At 36.2% G+C, this 23,657-nt stretch overlaps 1 protein-coding gene across 6 annotated transcripts in view; it reads right to left on the reverse strand.

Annotated features, from left to right (window-relative positions):
- The window catches only part of VTI1A (vesicle transport through interaction with t-SNAREs 1A), a 444,836-nt gene that overhangs the window by 326,517 nt on the left and 94,662 nt on the right, over positions 1-23,657 (reverse strand). For all 6 annotated transcript variants that reach the window (XM_075935463.1, XM_075935464.1, XM_075935465.1 and 3 more), the window contains exons 4-5: positions 21,771-21,848; positions 10,617-10,701 (exon numbers count right to left, since the gene is read on the reverse strand). In XM_075935463.1, the coding sequence (XP_075791578.1) occupies positions 10,617-10,701; positions 21,771-21,848 (163 nt within the window). The remainder of the gene's footprint in view (positions 1-10,616; positions 10,702-21,770; positions 21,849-23,657) is intronic.

Below are 23,657 nucleotides of genomic sequence, written 5' to 3' on the forward strand. Positions count from 1 at the left end.
AAGTTAGGTATGTGCTTAAATATGTTCCAGAATCAGAGCCTATATTACTGTAGTGAAAGAAATGTGTTGCAGTATAAATGCAAAATAATATAAACCCACTAAGTCTTTGGTTATCTGCAAAATGCTTAGAGGTAGCTTCTGGGCCACATAAGTGCTTGAAGGGATGTTATAGTGGGTAAATTAAAGATGCCCATTTCTGCAAAAGACCTCATTCCCTCCCTCTCCCGCAAAAATTATGCCAAAAATTGTCTGGCTATGCCGAAAGAAGGACAGGAAACATTTGGTATGGCTTTTAATCAGTCTACAATTTTATTATTAGATGTCTGGGACTACACAGCAGATAAAATGTACAGTTCATTACTCTTTCCCCTTCCCCTTGTTTTCTCCCATTATTAACTGGAGAGTGCTTTTACCAGCTTCTCCCCCCTTTCCCATCTATGTCCCTCCAGCAGACCCATTGCCAGGCCCTCACATCCCCAGGGGATTCAACCAGCCCCGCCTCCCTCTCCTTCCAGTCCTTCTAGCATATCCCTTGCAGGGACCTCACCAACCACCCCTTTTGCAGGAGGGGTAAGGTGGACTATAATGATTGGGTATATCACAAACATATCCAGCAGTCACTGATGGGCTCGCACAGCACACAAAAGTGGTGTCATTTGATCCAGTGACAAGCCCCTCCTCCGTATGTGCCAACTGAGTACTGCTTATTTGAAATGCCCATGTCCGCAAAAGACCTCATTTTCCTTCCCCTCCCGCTCATATTGGAGTGGTGGTGCCAAAAATACAATACAATTGTATAGAATTATATAGAAATAGAAGACTGCATAAAGTCATACAAAGATTCCACTTGCCAGGAGCAAGATTAATATTGATTGGAAAACATGAAATAGAATCATTTAAAGTTACAGGTCGGTCCAAAGGGTTTATCATGATTTACATTAAAACAGATGAATTAAAAATGAGAGCCTCACCCATGGGTATGCAATGATCTGTATGCAAAAAAAGCTAGGAAGGGCGAGGAAGGGGGAAAATAAAGAACATGAAGAGATGAGACGAGGAAGTGAGCAGAAGAATGAGGCAGAGTGAGAAGAGGAGGAATGCCACCGCACACTAGTTGGCAACACGTAGCCCTTCAGTAATCCAAAAAGGGGTTCCTTAGGCTTTATGACATTGTCTTGGAAGAATGTGTCTAGTCTGCTAGTCATGAAGGCCATTGATTTTAACCTTTTTCTAAAGATAGGTGTAAAAAAAATTATTTTTGCTTTTGAGTGATGATGTGGATCTTTTCAGTGTCACAACATTTTTTTTTTTTTTTTTTTTTTTGCTAAGACAAGAGCTATGAGGCCTGTAAAATTAATATGATGATATGAGACACCATCCTCAAATACTTCAATTTAATCAAGCACAGAAACATGCGAGCAGCTCCAATGAAGTCAATAGAAGCTGCTGGAAACTCAGTTAGGCCACTTGTATTGATAAGTCTTTTAATAAGTCTTCTAGAACACACTCAACTAAGATGTTTGTTTTTGTTTTGCTTTTCCAATGAAAAGTTACACTTAGCTCATGTAACGTGATCAAAGGAGTTGAGACTGCTGCAAGTTGAATTTCTCTACTCGCGTTCAGCATTTTAGATTCTCCTCCAGTTTACTTTGTACTTGGAACAGTTGTTGATCTAGTCAGTGATTGGTAAGTGAATGAATGAGTACAGAAGGACACCTGTATTTAAAGGCAAATTGTATGCAGTAAATTATATCCTGGTGCTATGTACCTCACAATGATATTTGAGATTGGTGGTTAATAAGTGTAGTGCAATATGGAAGAGTAAGGAAAAAATGGGAGCAGCCTGTCATGGAAAAGGGATCTCAGGGCAATAGCAGTAATAATACCTATTAATGTATTATAGTTTCTCCTCCTGCCCTCTGTTTATCTTGGTTACACATAACCTTGGCACGATGGGGCCCTATTCTCAGGTGAGACCTCTATAGCACACAAGATAAAATAGTAAAAGCAGATAACAAGACATTGAAAAAGTGAAATTAACAATGCACAAAATAAAATTATTCAGTAGTTTTAACCAAAAATAGATTTTTTAAAATTTTAACCAGTGACTTAAATCACTTTGCCATGAACATCCACAAAACAAACTGCAACGCATCACCACTGATGGTGGTTCATCCTGGAATCTGCAGTCCTTGAAAATACTGATTAAAACCCATTTCCGTTGGCGGATAGCTCTTTCCTGAGAAATCTTGCTCTGCCCTCCGCAGTACATGAGGCTGGGGCCTGATATCACAAGACAGGCTACCTCATCACCTGCCCACCCCTCCCACCCAATAACCTCCACACACCTAGAATCTGGATGGGGGCAGAGGGCCTAACATTTTAGAAATGAAATATATTCTTTCCAAATGAATTTCTGAAACAATAAACAGATTTTAATAGAAAACAGCCTGCAAAGAAAAATTTATATATGAAACATGAAAAATCCCTTGGAGGAGAAGAAACACTGATCATGAAAAAGCTTTCTCTGACTGCAACAGAGAGCTGCATAAAAACTCATTTCACTATAGAAACTTTGGATTAAGATTTCAGAAGAAAGATGTTCTTCAGGGATATCAAAGAAACACCTGAGAAGGCGATATTGGTATATGCGCCCTAACTCAGAAGCCTGCTTTCACTAATGAAAGGTTTTACATACCATATTCACATACACATGTATGAATAATTCATTATAGATAAAACAAGTGGATAGTACATGTAAATATCTTGGATAGGAAAACATTTTTAGCAAGAGGAATTGGAAATTAGGGGCCAGATTTTCAAACCTGGCTTTCATATTTACATTTGCAATAATTAATTTCATTTAGATATTTGTGAAGCTGAACACAAAATCAGATACCCAAGTGATCTTAATTGCTCCAACAAAATTGTGCATCCATAACAGTAAAGGCCCATTTAAGCTAAGCTGGCCTCTACAACTATTATTAAAAATTGGTTTTATAACCATTTAAATCTTTCCTATACCGAGTTAACACACTTTATGTCCTTCTGTTTTAAAGTTTTTGATTGCTGTAATGTTTAATGCATATTCTACCTAAACCCTGCATTTGCAGTGGGATGGTCTCAGTGTAGCTGGAGATTTTCAGTTTTAACTTTTTTGATACCACATTTTACTTTTACCCATGTACATCTAATTACCCCACTAGGAATGTACTTTGACAGCAGAACCACTTCAGAACTTAGGAAGAATTATGTCCTTAAAGGCAGGAATTCATGGTCAAATGCTGTTCCATCAGGAACGAAGGAGTAGTCCACAGTTGTCAGATAACATTGTGGATATATGGATACATCAAATCACTGAATAGTTGAAATTCACCCACTAACAACTGCAAAGATATCTACTGCAGTTAGGTTAAGGTAGTACCTTGTTCAGATATATATTCATGAATTGCAGGTTAAATTCTATTCATCTGAATGGAAGATGTTTCTTTAAATGTCCTCTACTGCTTGCAAAATCTCAAGCATTAATAGTATGACCTTATTTAGAGCAACCCTATCACTGATGGAACACCTTGAAACACATCCTACAATCAAGGTAAGATAACAGAAGAGTAGGAGAAGATGCTGGACTTTGGGAATGGTATTTGAAACAAACACAGGTCAAAACCTCGATTTACTAACAGGCCAGGAAAGAACATTTTGCAACACGAAAAAAAATGTGCATTGTTTGACTGCCCTTCCAAATTCATACAATGGAACTGAATTATTGTAGGTTGGACTCTAGGGATCTGAAATAATTTTATAGGAAGGACATATCCTAATGGAGAAATTTTCTAGGGACCTTCTCCACATGCTTATAATTCCACGGAACACCTCTCTTTCCATTTGTAATTATGTAACATTCCTTAGGTTAATACAGAAATTGATTATATAGAAAATTAGCATTAGCAAAGTATTTAATATATTTTATTATATTTAAATACATTTTAGAAGGTAAAAATGGAAATTAGAACCATATGATTATCTAGCTTTCCATGAACCACCAGCAATTTACTAACCACATTTTGTAATCACTGATCTAAGGAAATAGAAAGAGAAATTCAGGTCTTATTAGTATGGCAAGTCAGTGATAAAGCAGAACTTCCATACTACATTCAGAGAACAACCACTATATTGTACATAATGCTAGCCTACACATTCACATTCAGTCCAGGCTAAATCATTTGCATTATCTGCATTTTTTAGTGGCTGAAGGAGTCAAAAAAACAGGGCAATCAGTGTTTCCTCTAAGATTTTCCATCCTTGGGCGGGTGGAATTTTCTTTTGGGCAGGTTAAAATTTCTTTTGTGCAACACCAATATTAAGGTAGTGTGTGGATGTGCACACACCAGTACAAACTAAAACTACATGTGTGCATGTGTGTTAAGTAGTCCATAGGTGTGGACGAAAATATAATTAACAAGGAGCAATGATTATGATTATTTAGTATGAAATCAAATAAAAAGAAATATTAACACTAACTTGGCTGAAGAAGTGGGTTGTGCCCACAAAAGCTCCTGATACTATTTATATATTTTTGTTAGTCTAAGGTGCTACAGGACCATTATTGTTGTTTTAGCTAGGGTGCATCTACACAGCAACGTTATTTCAGAATAACAGCCATTATTCCAAAACAACAATGCATATATCTACACGGCAATTCTGTTATTTTGAAATAAATTTGAAATAATGTACAGCTTATTCCAACCTCTGTAAACCTCATTCGACGCGGAATAATGCCTATTCCAAAATAGTTATTTCGGAGTAGCTGAAGGGTAGACGCTCCACTGCTGCTATTTCGAAACAGCTCCTCCTCGGGGCCATTCAGAATAATTACTCCCCTGTGTATGGCTCTAAATTGAGGTAGCACGTCCACATTAGGGGAGCCTGCCTTGGATTAATTTTGAGGTTTCCCTCTACTGGAGGTGAGCTAGTTCAAAATAAGCTATTTTTGGAGTATTTCTTCCGGAATAGTTTATTTCCAAATAAGCATGCAGTGTAGACATTTCCTTCAGATTATATGGCTACCCCTCTGAGACCTTGGAGTACATGTATAATCATCCTTTCTAACAGACAGATACATGTTTCAAAGATATTTCAAATAAGGTTTCATTCTGAAAAACAGGTAGCATCACACCTATTATTTGCTATTTCTGACTCATAAGAGCCAGAACTCTACCAGACAGCAAAGATCTGGTCTTAATGCAATACAGTTTACCAGGTATTAATTAGTAACACAGGATTTAAAAAAAAATCATTAAGATCCGAGTTTTAGGTATCTGCAACACTCAAAAAAAATTCTGTTAAAATAATCTTTTTCTTTTTTACCTTAAGCCATTAACACAGGGATGGGCAATAACTTTCGATGGGGGGGGGGGGGGGGGCAGGGGCACTCCAAAAATCTGGTAAGTGGTCGAGAGCTGCACTCTTCCTTTATTGGGTCTGGGATGGAGGTTCAGTGCAGAAGGGAGCTTGGGGTAAGGGACTGGGAGGGAGTTTGGATGAATGTGGGATCTGGGAGGGAGTTTGGATGAATTAGGGGATTGTTACCTGGGGCAACTGACGGGTGAGTAGGGCCTGGGAAGGGGTTGTGGCTTGGGGTAGGGATGCAGGAGGAGGTGCAGTGATTTGGACTGTGACCAGGGATAGCAGATTGGAGTGCAAGGTCTGAGACGAGGTTGTGACCAGAGGAGGGAGATGTAGGAGGGGATGCAGTATCTGGGAAGGTGTATGGGGGCTGGAGCAAGGGTGCAGAAGGTTTAGGTTACATGGAGTAGGAGGGCAGAAGGGAGGCAGAGGGTTGGTGATAGATAGGAAGGGGCTGGAGTGCCAGACCTTACCTGGCTCAAAGCCTGCTGCTCAGCAGGTTCCTTAGCCCAGGTCCCTGCCTTCCAGCTGCTGTATGTGCTCAGGGGAGTGGCAGGAGTCATGTTTATTGCTCTAAACTGAATGCTGTGGGCCTGGGAGTTGAGGGAGGAGGGGCACTTTACATGCTGCCTGTCCTGCAAACAGGCAGCTGCTATTGGTCGAAAACAGCCAATGGGAGTTATTGAGGATGGGAGCCAAATGAAAAGCCTCTTACTCCTCTCTCCAGGCTCTCTGTGTTCACAAACATACATGTGACCCTGCATCCGGCTTCCAGTGCGCCAAGCGGGTGCAGGGCAGGCAGGGAGCCGGCTGAGGCTCTGGCTGGCGGATCCTGCCTGCAGATCATCTTTTGCCCGGCCCTGGAGTACAGGCTGAAGCCAGCTTCTCCATATAGAGCAGGCAGCAGCAGCTACTGCTCCTTCTGCTCCGCTGAGAGGGCAAGTGCCCCATTCCTTGCTTCCCCAGCCAATTAGTTGAGCACCTAGCCTGCACAGGGAGCTCTAAGCCTCTGCACAAGGCTCAGAAAAGAGCTGTACACCAGCGTGGGTGTGAAGCTTATAGGGAACCTTAAAGGCAATGTGATACTACTGATATTATCTTTTAGAGTTTTAAATGATCATCCTCTCTTTATAAAATCAGGCCACTACAGAGTGTCTAGGCTGGCAATGCACTTCCAGATGGAATTGAAGTTCCCGGTCACAATCACAGAGGTTTATATTTTACAGGCTCATGAAAAAGTCCAGAACACTTGTCAACTGTATTTGCATTGTGTATCATGTGGATTTCCAAACACAAAATAGTAATGCAAACTTCTATTATATAAGAAAGATTTGAAACCTAGGTTGAGATGGATCTTCTCCACAGATATTTTTTATAGGAAGTTTGTTTGGAATTAGGAGATATGAAAACAGCCCTAAGTTTTGAGATTTACTGCAAGGAATTTTTCACTTAGCATACAAACCTTTCTAGTAGTTCAGAGGACTTGAGCTGCTTCTGGAGACATACCAATATAGTCAATCACCATTCACGGAGCAAAACTCAGAAAGTGTGATGATGCAGAGAGGTTTTATAGTTCACAGAAATCACATCTAGAGTGTTTTGTGGTAATCCCGAGGCCCAGGAAGAAAAGGAAACCACTTACTGGTATCTTTAATATCATATCATATAAATGTGGATGGCATTTAGTGGTTGTACATCCTCTGTAGATTTTCATGATGCAGGGTGAGGTCTAGATATTAACTTCAGTATTCTCCTTCAGAAAGTATTTAGCAATCAAGGCTATGCTGAAAGCTTTCCAACCATAATGGCCTCACATGAGTTTGATCTAGTCTTTGTTTTTCCCCTATTGACATCACACATTACTGAGTACTTGCACTACAGTTACTTTTCGGAAGATGAATTAAACAAGGCATTTCAAAATGTCCACAGAAGCAATACCGCTTACAAAAGTTGAATACGAATTTCATAGAGAGAAATACACACCGAAACTAAGCATACTCTACAGAGAAGAGAAGGAAGCTCCAGAATTCAGTTTGGACACAACTAACATTTAAGTGATAAAACATTCTATTCAAATAGGAAAAAACATCTCGCATTAATCCACAGAAAGAGTCTACCTGCTTGTCTGTCCTTTACCATGATGACCAACAATGGTCATCAACAGAAAAAAAAAATGTGCTTGCGTGGGTAAGTACAATTAAGTTTCATCCTAGTTATTACAGCCAGCATTAAGGCCTCCAAAAACATAATCCATATAACAAATGGTTTCTTTAAGAAAATCATATGACTTGAGACCTACTTGTAGTTTGAACCAGATGAAATACAGCTCAATGCATTTAAATTACTAAGACGCAATTAAGTAGAGTTTGGACTGAACCAACTATTGCTTGCTACTATATCAGTACTCTAACACCTGTTATGTTAGGAATGAATCCCTATAAATATTTATGGTGAAATGTCTCCCAGTACTGGGAAGCCATACAATCTTCAGTTTTACTAAAGTTAATTGGTCATGAAGTGCCAGAACCCTCATCTGGGCCTCCTGGGATACGGCAAATTTAATCCTTAAACATTCAGGAGATCTCCCCATATATTTAAGGCTTCAGAATTTCCTAATGGTATCGTGATGTATGGTGCCTCCTGAGGTATGAAGTAGGGATGTGAATGACTAGTTGACTAGTCGACTATCTGATAAGCAAAATGTTTATCAGATAGTTGACACACTAGTCAATTAGTCACTCCCCCATTTGCTGCCTCTATGAGAAAGATGCCGCAAGGAGCAAGGGGAAAATGAGGGGGTGCTTCTAAGTGGCAGTACCGTGTGGAGCTCAGGGTCAGCTGGGGACTTCCTCACTGACCCCAGGCTTCATGCGGTGCTGCCTCTTTGAAACGCTACATGGAGCCTTACACCAGGCTTCCTGAGGCATTTCAAAGCAGCAGCGCCGCATGAAGCCCAGGGTCAGTTGGGGAGTCACCAGCTGACCTCGGGATCCATGCGGCACTGCCACTTTAAAATGCCACGGGAAGTACGGGGACAGCAGGAGACTGCTTGAATCTCCCGCTGGACCCATACTTTTCACAGTGCTTTCACCGTGAGGCTGTTGCTATGCTTCAAAGGCAGAGGTGCCCTTATCAACTAATTGAACAGTCAATGCAAATTTGCATCAACTATTCGATTAGACAATTGAAATTTAACATCCCTAATATGAAGCTCCAGAATCTTTGGGTGCTTATCCACTGAAATAAAGAAGTCAGAATGAAGTTAGGTCCCTTTCAATAGTTCTTGGCTTATGTTCTCAAATACATGAGTGACTTGAGAAGTAAACAATTTAGAGAGGCAGCACAGCTAACATGTGGCCATAAGAACTGGTAAGAAATTTGCCAAGCAATCTTTAATTAACCCTTAAGACAACACAGGAGGTTTAGTACAGTATGATATATTTTGTTTTCTAATATTATGAGCTGCCAATGACTGTAACAAAAATATTTTATAGAGTGTCCTAAAATGAATTTGAACTACTAAGTATTCCAGAAATGAAAGTAATCAGACGTTATTACACAGGGCTTCACACACATTAAAAATAATCATGATGGCCACGTGTCACCCTCTCCTTCCAACACAAAGGGAGATCTATGTCTGAAAACCAAGTTAATGGTGAATCAGAGTTCAAAAATGAAGAATCTGTACTTATATGGCAACATATACAGAATGATTATATACAAAAGATCCACATGTTTGTAAAAAGTTAATTCTTACATTGTATTAAATTAATATATTATTATTGTTCTCCAAAATCTTCATAGTCAACACTGGGACCTAAAATTTACAAATCCTCAACGTGTTTCAATTAATGTAAGTCCAGGATAGTCAATTAAATTGTCAGTTTACATAAGCTGAATAACTGGCCCATAATCATACATACTTAATGGAAATGGCCATGGAGACATAAGTAATGAAAGTTGACAGGATGATGCTTTTAACGATACCACGTTACAAAGGATGGGAGGAAGGAATAAGCTACTTTCATCCCTAACGGAAGAGGCAGATATCCTACATAACCTTTGCCTGGGCAAGAACATATGATATGATAAAGCAGAGTTGAATTTTTAATTAATTAAAACAGCCCTTCTAAAAAAGAGTAATGGTCACGGTTAGAACTCTTGAGAACTTATAGCAAGGCTATCTTTACTCATATAGTTTCCATTTCCATTATTCAGACCTCTTCGTGAAGTAATTACTTAATTTTCCATTTCACATATGGCATGTTGACAACTTCTTTTACATAATTTTTCATGTCACTAAACCCAAAATAATTTAAATGTGGGCATAAAAATAACAATGCCAATTGCTTAACATAATATTAACTTTACAAATAATAAACTTACCTTACCTTTTAAATAATACATATTAGATTATGTAAGATACCAATTAACTAGAATGGTCTCAGAAAAGTATTTTACTTTTACAATATAATAGGCATTACGTGAAACTTTCCATAATTTTGGATGACCATATTCATTAAAGGAGATTAGACTTTGGGTACTTGGTTATTGTTGCATTTTTTAAAAATTACTGACAAGTTTATTTTAATGAAGATTTTTAAAGTATCAATTGAAATGAGTTATTATCAATAATAAAAGTAATACATTAAGCTTTGATTTACCTCTCTTTTCTTTGAATTGGTAAAAATTTAACAGAAATAAGGTATGATTTGCTGACTTCACTGTATATGTATAAAAAACCTGAACAATTCATTGCACAACCGATTTCAAGAAAGTTGAGTTAGCAACCTTATCATTTATTCATCTTTGGATAATATCTTACAGCTTTATTAAAATAATTTTTACATATATCAATAAAGGTAAAAAAACAAAAACAACTGGAGTCTACAGTGTGTGCTAGCAATCATTGCGGGTGGGTAAACTGACAACATGTAACTGCACATTAAGACAAATGTAGAATTTAGACAAAGTATTCCATCTCTTTTCAGATGTATACTTTTAAACCTCAGGAACTGTTTTCAGTAGATGTCATGCCTTTTAACTTGAAAAAAGATAAGTGCAAATAAGCTCCCAATTGTCTCCCCAATATGTAAACCACATCTCGGGCTGCTGTCTCTGCTTCGCCTTTGAAGTTTCCCTGAAATGTCATGTGTTGTGAAGACTGCTGTGCATAAGCAAGACAATTTGCTCACTCTCAGAATTCTTACCGGTTTCCACTGCTATTTGGTATCCAGCCTCTAGTCTCCGAGATGACCTTTCCAGCCTCTCTGTGTTATCGAGCAGATGTGCCCTCTGAAAAAGAAAAAGGAAAAAAAAATCAGACTGCAGTCTACAATGTTCTCTCTGCCCCCCCCCTTTTAATTACACTTTCATATGCCAACACATAAAAATATCTACAGATATTCCAATGGAATAGCCTATAACAAGCACCACTGGAAGAGGTAGGTCTGTGATCAATTATAATTATATGTACCAATCATTTTGTTTTGAAACAGTGCATATATGCTTCATTGTTATTACATGAGAACACTGATCAGATCGAATGCTTATGCTATATATGGGCACTGCCTGAAGATCAACCTGAAAATTATTCCACTATTTTATCAGATATAAACATCCACATTTACCATTGAACAATAATTTCACAAAACATCATTATTATAGCAGGTGGTAATTTTTAGTATTAACAGGGTTTCAGTGGACTATACTTCTACTTCATTGAACTACTATATATAAACAAAATTCTACTCACACAGAATACTAAATAGCAGATATATTTTAGGACCGCTTGAAGTAAACACATATAGCAATAAAACACTGGTGTCTAGATCCATATATCAAAACATTTAAAAAGATACAGGCTCATTTATGTACATGAAGAGGTATTTTATGAACTTTGGCAAAAATATAACACTACACATTTTTACAATTAGCGAAAGTACAAAGATAAAATGATCATTTTCACTACTTTATTCTCCACCCATAACCTGCTCTCAAAATGTAAGCCTTATTTCTTTTTAGAGCACTAATCCTAGACTAGTTCTAATCAAGCTGTCAAAAATATGTATAAACTAGTCAGACACACATACTTTCACCAACACTTCCTTCACCCCAAAATACAGTTTTGGTACATGTCAAAAACAACTCCTATAACTTTGCCTTGTTGACAGATGTCATTAAAAAAAAAAATCGAAGGAATGCTTTCTAATAATAATAAAAAAGGAGGTGCCATACATATTATCTGAGTGGCTGTCTACTGAAACGATCTACCTTGCTCTAATGAGCCCCTATGGATCTTGGGAGATGCAAGCTGTATTGACATGCACACTTAAGCTAATACACCTAGACCAATGCCTCCAAGCTCTAGCAGCCAGGGATGCTGACAGAATATCTCGCTTCTATCTTCAAAGAAAGGAAGTGATTAGTATGTTATCATTACCATTCAAAACGTGATTTCCCTATTCCCTCCCGGCATAGGTGACACATCTCTGAGATGCGGCCAGACGATCGAGGCAGCTAAAGCCACATCAAAGCTTGCCTTGAATTTTTTTTTTAAATCATTAAAACAATGCATTTAGATCAGCACAGATAAGACCCAATGTGAAGGTCAGGAAAGCTGCAATAACAGTCTATAATAATTAATAGAGTCGTCTAATACACAGTGGATAGGTTAAGAGTAAATTGCACAAAAGCCTTTACATTCATGGGGGGCAGGCCACCAAGAAAAAAAAAAGCAGCACAAGCACTTAACATTTAAAAACATAAGTTACGGAATACTAATTGAAATCATAACAGCACCTAGAGTGGTGTGTGTTCTTAGGAGTCATTGCCAATCTAAATAATTAGCGTTAATTTTATGTAATAAGTTTTTTAAAAAGGTAGCTTTTCATAACAACAGCTTATTTTTTCCCTATGGCTCAGACACCCTGTTTAAAGAAATGTGTAAGATTAAAATGGTAAGATTCAATTTATGCTAGTTTAAATTTTACAAAGAATGTGCCAGGTCTGTATAATGTGTCAAATATTTTCCTTAAAGTAAAGCTTAGATTCTAGGATCACCAAAGAATCTGAGATTCAAAAGATGACAATTCCGAAAGTTAAGTGGAGAGACTTTGAATATTGTAGGCACAGACTCAAGGACTCAGCAGCACAACACACGTTACTTTTTAATTACAGAAGAGTTATTTAGTGTTGTCATATGCTTAAAATGAAAATAACATTTTTGTTCAGATGAATTGTGCATGTGTGGAGGAAGTCAGAATTCACATTGTATGGTGTTATAATTCAGCACATTTATCCAATCACACATGTATTTTAGTATGTGTGTTTGCATATAATAGCTAAGAAAAAAATTATACTGAAAATGCAAAGCAGGATCCCTCAGTCCAGCCTAGCCCTGCTCTAAGCAATTAGAACACTAGAATACCGTGTATTCAGTGCTAACATTAACTCAATGCTGCGTCTTTCAAAACCTTCCCACCTAAATCATTCTACAATAAAAACCTAATTTTTGTTGTAACTGATGGTGTTATTTACATTCTGTGTTTGGTTTTGGATGAATACCATCCTTTTGGTCATGAAAGGCAATGAACTATAGTAGTAGCTGATGCTTTCAACTCCTTCCCGCCCCTCCCCAAACTCAGTCCCCCACACTATCCCCAACCCTTTGTAAGGTGGGTAGTGAGGTGATACAGTCTGTCTTGTAGCTTCAGAAAGAGCCTCTATCTGAAGTTGTGAGAGGAAGTTTTGCAAAGTGGCATGCTATCACTAGAGATTTAGTCATTCCATGTGGGCTGGATTCAAACTGAGATTTCAGAGACTAGAGAGACAGAGCAACATTGCTTCCATAGAATTCTACGTGCTGCATGTGTGTTTGAATAAAGCCACGGAATAAGAGGAAGTGTACTTTTTATTAACAAACTGTATGGAAAATCACTATTTCTTTTAAGATCAGCTTATACCTCCTTAGGAGAACTATAATTGGAGATGTCTTGATGTTTTACTACATGACTAGAGCCATGCCTGAGACACTGTACTATCCTTCATTGAGATTTCAGTGTGCATTGGACGCTCGGTATAAAAATACAACCATAATTATAGCCTATCGTATAGGTAGTACTCGGAACACAAAAAATTAAATTATTCCTCTGTCAATTCAATTTAATCAAGCATTATATTATGTTAACTGGATATATTCTTTAAAGAGGTTCCCACGCCATTCCAAAAAGAAAAAAATAATAATAATAATTAAAAAAAAAAGGTAACTGACAAGACTTAAAAAATACATGAAGAGAAAGAAATTACTAGTATGCAACATGATTCATTTAGTAGATACACAAACAGATTTAAAATCTGTAAGAGATTTGATAACACACAAAGGCATGGCCTTTTGCCACAAATGCTGAATTATCTAGGTGTTTGCATGTGGCTGTTTTAATGTCCAGCACCCTCGTTATACAAAATTTACATTAAAGTGGCAGCAGTACTCATATTCTCTGCATTCAGTTTTGAAAGTATCTTGCAAAAGGTCAGGAACAAGGTTTATTTTAAAAAAGGCATAATTTGTTAGCAAAATGCTTCTATTGCAGTTTTCTACAATGTAGACATATATATGCATGTATATGCACTTCCATGAAAGAATTCGGCAAGTGTGATTTTAAACAACTACCCTTTGCTACAAGTCATATCTTGTTTTAACACGTCAGAAATCACATTATTAGAATCCTTGCAACAACGTTATCTGTTTAAATACAGGTCTATAAAGAGAATATAAAGGAGGGGCACTAAGTAATGATGGGAGGGATTTCACTTGATCTTAGATTTATTTTTTAGCATTCTTTCCCTCCTCATTATCACCCCATTCATATCGGATCCATTTGGGGACAGGAAAGAGAGACAAGCAACATATCTGGGACACTGGTGAAAGGTTCTTTTAAACAAAAATTAAAGATGTTACATCAAGAACTTCCCTTTGTTGCTATTGATTAGTTTAGTTCCCAGTTCCCTCTCATCAGCACTCCTAGAACTTATGATAAATACTTTTTCCAGAGAGCAATATCCATTATTGATTTGTCAGTTCATCATCATCATCATCATGTTAGTCAGTCAGAAGATAATAAAGACAAGACTAACATACTATATGAGAATGTTAATATTTTGCTTAGTAGGAGCTCTCTCCAGGAGTCTACTTAGAAATCTGGCCTGCTAGGAATTATGACTCCACTAAATCCTTACCAGTTGTAACTAGAAAGAAAAAAATAATAGTAGTACACATACCTGCTTTTGCATGTGCGTGTGCACACATGCACACATACACACTTATACATTCATTCTAGAACATTCTAGCAACACCACACACAACAGAAGACATCAGCTTTAGAAAACAATACACCACAATCTGAGTAATCAACCATAAAACTGTATACTTCTATCTCTAACTATTCATGATTCATTTACTAAGTATAAGGACGGGTACTTCAGAATACTAATCTGTAGTGTTTCACCTATGCATCACATGCAGTCAAATAATAAGTGTGTGTCTATTTGCACTACATTCTCACGGTGTACACAATACTTTCATACACTATGTATTTCAATAGCTCTACACTAAAGTTAATGTATAGTGAAGTATTACATGTTTGATAATGTTACAATACAGGTATTCACAGAAGCAGTGCTTTCATTTACAATACCAATGTATAAATGTATTTACCCCATCAAAGATTTTGTGATGCAAACAAGATTATTACTACACTTGATCTGATCATAATATTTTAACAGATCAAATAATAGGGTTTTTTCTTCTTTTTCCAATGCCTTTAAAATTTTTCACTGCTATCAAATAATATTAATTTCTAAGGTTTGATCTAGGGAGTCCCATGTAGGCATATAGTTATTAAGGGGAAAAAAGACACACAACAGTGAATATTTTTAAGCAATGTAATCAATATTTTTGCTTTGTGTAAATTTCCCTGCAACAATAAACAAAAAGATCTACTTTCAGATTTGGAAACTCAGCTTTAAAGGAAAAACTAGACAACAAAAAAGCAAGAAAGTACTCACCTCTTCACGTAATTTTATCAACTGCAACATGAACGCACAAAAAAGATAAAAAGGAAAGAAATGGCAGGAAAGAAAGATCAGTTGTGTGACAGGATACAGAATTAACATTGACAATTTATCTGTTTACATGTTTAGCATTTAAAAATCACAGACAAACACATTAAAAGAACCTAAACATAGACTACATGCAGAGTTTTTTGAACGAATAAAGATCACTTTCTCACACTGTCACATTAAACAAAGAGAATAGTGTGAAATTCTCTTTTAAACCACATCTAAGACACCATCATGAAATAAAGGGGAATGACTTCATAGAAGTCTATATTATAAAGAAAAAAAAAAAACAAGTTTACTGTTCCACTCTTCTAAGATTGTACAGCTGAAGTGGTTTTGTATATATATAAGTTTTCGGGATGTTTTCTATATTTTGTTAGTTGTGACAACTGGTTTCTTATTTTACTAACACATCTGACTTATTAATAGACTATATTATCTCTGTAGTTTGTCACTGGTATACCAATTGTTATTCTTATTCATAACATAAGTGCAGTATTATTATTCAACCTATTATAGCAACTTTCCCCCCCAATTAAAAGCAACTAAGTTTACATGGTAATACTTTATTTAGTGTACAATACACTTAATAATAGGTAAAAATTATGTATATCATGAAATAGTTCTTTCAAAAAAAATCCACTCTGCATATGTATCCTAATTCAGGAGCACTATATTTTTTGTATGTTTACATTGAAGTGTGTTTGTAAAATCAGTCTAGTTCATTGCAATCCACCCTTTTAACACTATTAATAACATTGTATCGGCAGGATTATTTAAAAAAAAATCACTAGCTTGAATATCAACTACACTTTAACTCTCAAAATGGAGAGTGATACATTAGTTTGTTGAACTGGAACATAACAATATCATTTCAACAAATGTGTGCAAAGGGATGGACGTTATGAACCCCCCCTCCCCGCAGTTTTCTCCCCAATTCCAGTTGAACTGGACTATGACAATAGCTAATTACTTCAGTCTATACTCATGTTTCATTTACAATTTCACAAGACTAATATTCAACTACTGTATAAGATGAGAATGTTTACAAATACTGAGAATTTCCACAAGCGAGAAGACCAAAAATAAAAATAAAAATATTCCATTGGTATTTCATGTGGTTGGTCTAAAATTAAATCTATGCTTTACCCCATTACTAAAAAATAAGAGAAAAAGGCTACTAACCATATAAACTAAGAGGGTAACTACTGCAATGACTTAAACTGAAAGATAAAGGAAACTTCCAAAAATCTGATATAAAGAAAACCACACTCTTTACCTACCAAACCAGTTCTTAAAATCAAGTACTTGGCCTAGCATCTCTCTCTTTCCCTCCCCCCTTCCTTCCCCAAAAAGGCAAACATTACGTCTCTTTAGAAAAAGATGATCTGGGAGTTGATCGCATAGCTATCTTTTCTTTCTGAGGTCACCAATCTTCAGTTGGCTATGATACTTAAAGGGCCAAAGTTTAAAACTACTCTCCTGCAATAGAGCCCATTTGGGGCATGCCACCCTGCTATAATCAGCGAGAGTTTCAAAATGCTGCACATTTGTTTTTTCAATAGGTTCCAAACAAAAAACGTTCTATCTTGTTTGTGCTGCATGGCTGAATTTAAGCTCTGCATAGGATTTGCAGCTAAGCGAGGTAATGGAAGGGTGTTGTGGTTTTTTTTTTTTTTAAATGTTGGCTGAGAGATAGTCATTCAAATTAACAAAAGATGTATTTTCCCCCATCCACCAATGTTGAAGGAAACACTGTCTTCGCAATTTTCATGTCTTTATTTTTATTAAGCTTGCTGCACAACTATAAACAGCATTTAAATGTATACAGCCACCATTTTAGTTTATGATAATCAGCATATTTTTTGAAACAAAGATTTTTTTCCCTTCCCAATATGGAATTTGATACAAGAGGTAATCTGTTCCTTTGTAGGCAAAAAAAAAAAAAAAAAAAAAAAAAAAAATCTGGTTTACGCTGGTTTGAACCAGTGGAATCTCTTGTGGCTAAGCCTTCTGCTGTGACTAAAATAAAAAGTGCGCCGCAGTGCGTGTGTGTGTGTGTGTGTGTATGTATGTGTGAGAGAGAGAGAGAGAGTGTGGGTGTGTGTGTGTGTGTGGGTCTATGTCACGTGACAGAGAAAACTACCCACGTTTTTTTTTTAAAGCTGATAACACTACTGTTGTCTCTGTCCGCATACAGATAACGAATAAATGCTGAACTCTATTAAACGCCCTTTACACATTATCGTGGGTCGAACACACAATTTTCTGAACTTATGATGACAGTCTATTTATTTTGCTATAAACCCTCGGCATGTAACGAACAGATTTGTGTCTGGTAATGATCTGCTCTGCCAGTGCTATATGAAATGATACCAACCTTCTTTAGATCTTGGGGAATTAAATTGACCAACTTCACCCCCTGGTCTGTAACTGAAGTTTGACACACTTTATGCACAGCAAGCCCAAATCTAATATGATCAGAACTTTGTAGTTAGAAATTAAGTAGCCACAATATTTGTTTACCACAATTCACCAATAAAACATATGATGCAATACAATACATATATACACACACACGTACACTCACAGATAGACATATAATTTAACCTTCTGGCTAATAAGGATTTATCTAATCATGTTAATGAAACTAAGTTTGTGGATCTAAGGCAACTGTATTACATTTCAAACAAACTGATTTGTAATACAATAATACCTGCACACTATATTTTTGGTACAAAAAGGTTTCTTCTTTAACCCTGTAAATGCTTTCTAAAAATGTATGTCGTCATCACATAAAACAACCAAATAACTAACAAAGCAAAGCCACAACTTCAGTACAGCAATACAGTGCTTAAAATGCTCAAATCTTTCAAGGTATTTGATAAATGCTGCCGGTCAGAATGGCAAATAAGCTTTGAAAGTAGAAGTCCTGCTGAAGACAACACTCCCGGAAAAAATGATAACCCAAGCATGCATAGTAGAGTTTTGGGGGAGGGGGAGGGTTGGTCTCCTATATTTATAGCTCAGAACATGCTTTACCTGATTATGTTCATTGGATTTAAATTAGGAGAAAATTAACATGTACAAAGCAAGCAATTGCTTTCTTAACTACAGCATGCAGTCACTAGTATCTACCATAGCAAACAAAGATATACTAATTTTAAAAGAAATTTTGATTGTTGGAATTTGTATATATTTTGACACCACCAGAAGCTTTTATAAACTGCACCTATTATAAAGTAAACAGATCTTGGCAGAAGAATGGAGTCATAACCATAATCTCAGACACAGTTGGTTGTATACTTGACGATAATTTCTTAAGAGGAGGAAGACCGATACACCTTCATATGCATTTTTTTGCAACATATATTTGTTCCTATTCAGATCTGTTTTGAGGAACAACTGGAGACTGAATTCTGTGTACCTGTTTACATGTATAACCTCAGGCATATTCTGTGTACCCACTAACTCAGTTGTGTACATCTCTGCAACTGTATCTTTGAAATATGAATGAAGAGCTAACAGTAGAGCAAACAATTAGCCAGGCAACTTATTCTTTGCTTTCTCCCCCAAATTGTACAAGCTTAGAAGTTTCTCTCTGCCTTAGTTGGCTCAGCCTGAACCCTACTCCGATTTTTATGTTCTCCATCGATGGTTTTTACCAATATTTCTAGTTTGTTAACATAGCTATTCTTAGCCAACACCTATTTTTCATTGATTTATTCATCAACACAAAACTAGGCTTGAGTATTGCAGAAAAAGAGAAATTATCACTTCATTTCACCAATTCAACCAAACCTAACAATTAATTAGATCTAAACTTTGGATAAGACTGTGGTTACCCCTTCCATTTACATGTACTTCTGTCAAGCAACATGAAAGTAAATTTCCACATGAGAAGGATACCCTCAATATTTCATATATTTTAATTATATAGGGACATTACATTTGATAGGTAAGATGTTATGTTTATCAAGTGTTTTTCATATCAATACAAAGATACAATAGCTTTTTGGGCTACTGAATTAAACACTCATAAATAATTGGTTAAATATATACAAATAAAGTACCCAAAACTTATATTTATGGTTGGATTTAAAAAACGGCACCTAATGGTGTGTCAAACTTTTGTCCAAAAAGTTTGTAAGACAAATAATCAGTCAGTTGCATGTACCCAACATTATTCTCTTATGATTAAGTATTTACTTAGCTCTAACAAGTATGGACCATATTTTCAGGAGAAAAAGAGAGAAAAAGGATTGGAAACTTCCAATAAGTATGAACAAGTTCTTTGTGAACTTTAGCCTTTCATGCATTTAAAAGAAATAAACTAGTTTCACAGCAGAGTTTCATATTTATAAAATCTGTAAAAAAAGAAAACACATTTTCAGTATTTCCAGTAGCACAATTGTGTCAATTTGAAGATACAAAGTTGCAAATGTGGAGTTAAATTTCTCAAGAGACCGAACCATCCATTCCCCCCACGTCAACATTTTGTCCTAGATAGCAAGTAGTCAATTCAAAACCAAAAAAAAAAAAAAGTGGCAAAGAATTTCCAATTTACATTATTATATAATTCTTTTGGGGGAGGTCAGTCTTATTTTCTTGAGCGTTTTGAAAAAAAAGATTACAACTCACAAAAAGTGCACCCAGGAATCAATGATTCAGCTTTCCTTAAAAAGCAAAAGTAACATTTTATCTTGCATTCACACATTAGGTATTCTGTTATAAGTATAACTTATCACAACTGCCCTTTTATGTCTGATCTCACATCAATTTTTCTTGAAATCTGAAAACAGAATAGTTAAAAAAATGTGAAAACCCAAATTGTATCTTAACACCTTTATATGCTTGAACTTATGCTGATGACATGCAAATTATCAAAATGTTATTCCTAAAACAAACTATTCTCTCAGTACATCTACTTTTTTTTTAAAACCAATATTTCAGTTTATTCAAACCTTGGCAAATCTCTTGAAGTTACATACTTCGTATATTTTCCTTTGTAAAGCTATTAGACCCTTTTTATTGGGGTAAATATTAGATTAAACACCATATATGTTGTCATCAATCTCTGTATTAAAATCCATCATGTAAATTACCATTTAGCCTTTTAATATAGTGCTTGCAATATTGTACTTGCTCAGGACTCAACTTTTTTCACCTCAGTATTTTGAACTTGGGGGACAAAACCTGAAGACTTGAGTTTCACTCAGCTATTCCTAAGGCAGAACTAACACTGAAGTCAGAATTGAATAAAAGCTTTAGAATTTGGTCTTTATTTCTCCCCAGTATACAGCATCTAAATAAATGAATGTAATGTTAAGTAATAATCCTTTACCAAGCTTTGCTTGTAAAACCAAAGTTATTTGAGTTCTATCTCAGAAAAAAATATTATTCTAACAAACTTCAAAATAACTTCTAAATTAAAAGTACCACATGCTCATTTTGGTGTGAAGGAATACAAGGGAATTGATTTAAAACAAAATGATTTTCAGATAGAAAAGCTGTAAGACGAGTCTCAGCCTCAGATGAAGTAGTAACAGGAAGGTCACATTCTCTGGAAAATAATGTTTCCTCCACTATTTTAAAAATCTTATTAGAATCTTGGTTATAGTATCTTGAATAACCATTTTATGATAAAACTCAAGAAGGGCTTATCATAGTTAAGCACCCTTTCAGAAAAAATGTATATATTATAAACTCTAATATAATGAGTTTGAGAGAATTACACTTTTTTATTGGTGCATATTGCATTTTTAGTACAAGGAAAGAAAACCTGGTTAAGAAAGGAAGGCACACAAGGAAAGTGAGGAGCACTATTGAATTCCGAGAGCTCACTTTCATTTGTTTTGCCTGCCAGTGTTGATTTAATTACACTGCATTATTATCAAAGCTGCATTATGTACTTTTTTATTCCTTTTACATGTGTTTGAGGTGAAGACCCTGGCTTTGTCAGCAAACAGCGCGTTTCAAGTTATTTCTTAAGTACTAAATAATAAAGAAAAGAGAAGAAAAGATTTTTTTAAAGATAGCAGACAGTGATCACAAGGTAAAGGGTTAAACGTAAGATCTCCAAGAAACATTTTGAAGTTGATTAAGACCCCAGCTTTGCATTAAACAGTATCACTTCCACATGAGTTGTTGCTAATGCTGTTAAGGAGCAGCTTGAGAAGCCCAGTGTGCCAGTGACCTCCTTCACCCTCCAGCCACCCACTAGGGCTTCTTGATTAGCATCCTACCTGGTTCTCTGAGGAATTCCCATCATCCCCTAGGAGCTCATTCCGCACCTCGTCACTGTAGGCAATCCGTGACCTTTTCTGTAAAACAAAAAAGAAAAAAGGGTTAGGAAGTAAAGCGTTGAAGCCATCCGTATCAAGGCTGATCATTTTAAACCTCGAGAGCCCCCTAATGGATACCTATTTGAAAAAAATCTGCAAGTAAAGTTGCTGAGAAGTTCCTTAAGTGTAGAATTTCAATATATATGAATGGAAAAATCTGAACATATCTGAGGAAATTGTAAAAAGTTACATTCTTGAACTTACATCAACAAAACCTGCTTGGTAAAAGCACATGGCTTTAGAGTATGCAATTCCAGTTTTCATAACTGGAACATTTAAAAAATACTAAAATTACATAAGAATTTCTGCAAATGTGTTCAGAGAGGTGTAGATGTATTTATCTGAAGTTGTCCTATTATATGGAATGGGAACTCTTGAAATATAACAGTAGTAATGTCATTAAATGGGGAAAAGAAGGCTAAGCTTTTCCCACATCAAACATAACTTTTTAACTATGTACACTGGCCAAAAAAAAGGGGGGGGTTAAATGACAAATATAGAACATAAATGAAGTTTTCTTTGCTGTTGTGTCTATAAAGACCTACAGGTAAAGAAAAAAAAATCTTAGGGGTGGGAGGTCGTGGGGGCAACAGTAGTGGAACACTTTCTATAAAATCAACAACTAATGATGAAATCAGAAAGTCCAACATGGGCCTGTGAGAAGAGACACATCAGGATTTAAATATTCATCCCTATTGATTCTAATTAGCATATTTTAAAGAAAGTTATGAACAACCAAAAACAGAGACAGAGCTCAATCTTAAGTTTAGTGCCTTCCAAACTGTAGAGCACTGTGTTGCTTTCCTTCTTGTTTTATAGCTTTTTAAGAAAATTAAACATGGATATGACCAGATTTAATATAAATGAAAGGAAGGAACCTAAGTGGCTAGAACTAATACAACTAGAATTGGACTGGACTTGGTCTGTGGAGGCTTCCCTGCACAGCTCTGCCAAAGCACTCCAGTTTTGACCTACAGTAGTACCTGTAGCGACCACTCACTCAGCAGAAATCCTAGACGTTTCCCGAGTTGGCTGCCTAGCTGTGCCAAAAAGCTGTCTCAGTTTGGGAAGCAAGCAACAGTTCACTAAAGATTACACTAAGCACATAGACATTCATTATATTTGTGACCAAATAAAATCTGAAAATAGGTTACCACTGGGAAAGGGATAATGATACCAATGAACTAAGCCAGGACACCAACCAGTTTACTTGCCGCATGTTTTAGCTGTTTATCCTCTGTGAGTTAGGTTTGACCGTTCACTATCATCATCCCCATCATTATGCTCATCAATTTGTGGTGCAACTGCTAGTGCTCAATACTAGATTACATACTAAAGCTACAGCTGTTTTACATAGAAAGGACTAAGTGTACCAGTGCCCTACTGAAGGAACTGAACTGTGTTAAATTTCTATTTCCCTATTTGGAGATCTCAGCTGCAGCAGTTTCATACTAACCAAGTAGTCTACAGCATTAAAGGAAATGAGAACCTTTAAACAGGCTGTGGTATCAGAGCTGCCTGTTTAAATTATTCATTTCATCACTATGGGGGACTAAAACATTCCACAGTATGCAAGAATATCATATGGAGATGGGTTTTGTTTTTCTCTTTTTTCACCAAAAAGCCAACAAATTGGCATAGATTGCTCAATTATATTATTTTTCTATTTTTATTTGATACACATCAAACAAGGAAGGAAATTCCAAATATATGTCAATAAATATCTAGAGAAACAAGGTAGTTGAGATATCTTTTATTGGATCAACTCCTATAAAAGATATTGCCCAA

This window comes from Pelodiscus sinensis, chromosome 8 (assembly GCF_049634645.1).
Source record: "Pelodiscus sinensis isolate JC-2024 chromosome 8, ASM4963464v1, whole genome shotgun sequence".
NCBI lineage: Eukaryota > Metazoa > Chordata > Testudines > Trionychidae > Pelodiscus > Pelodiscus sinensis.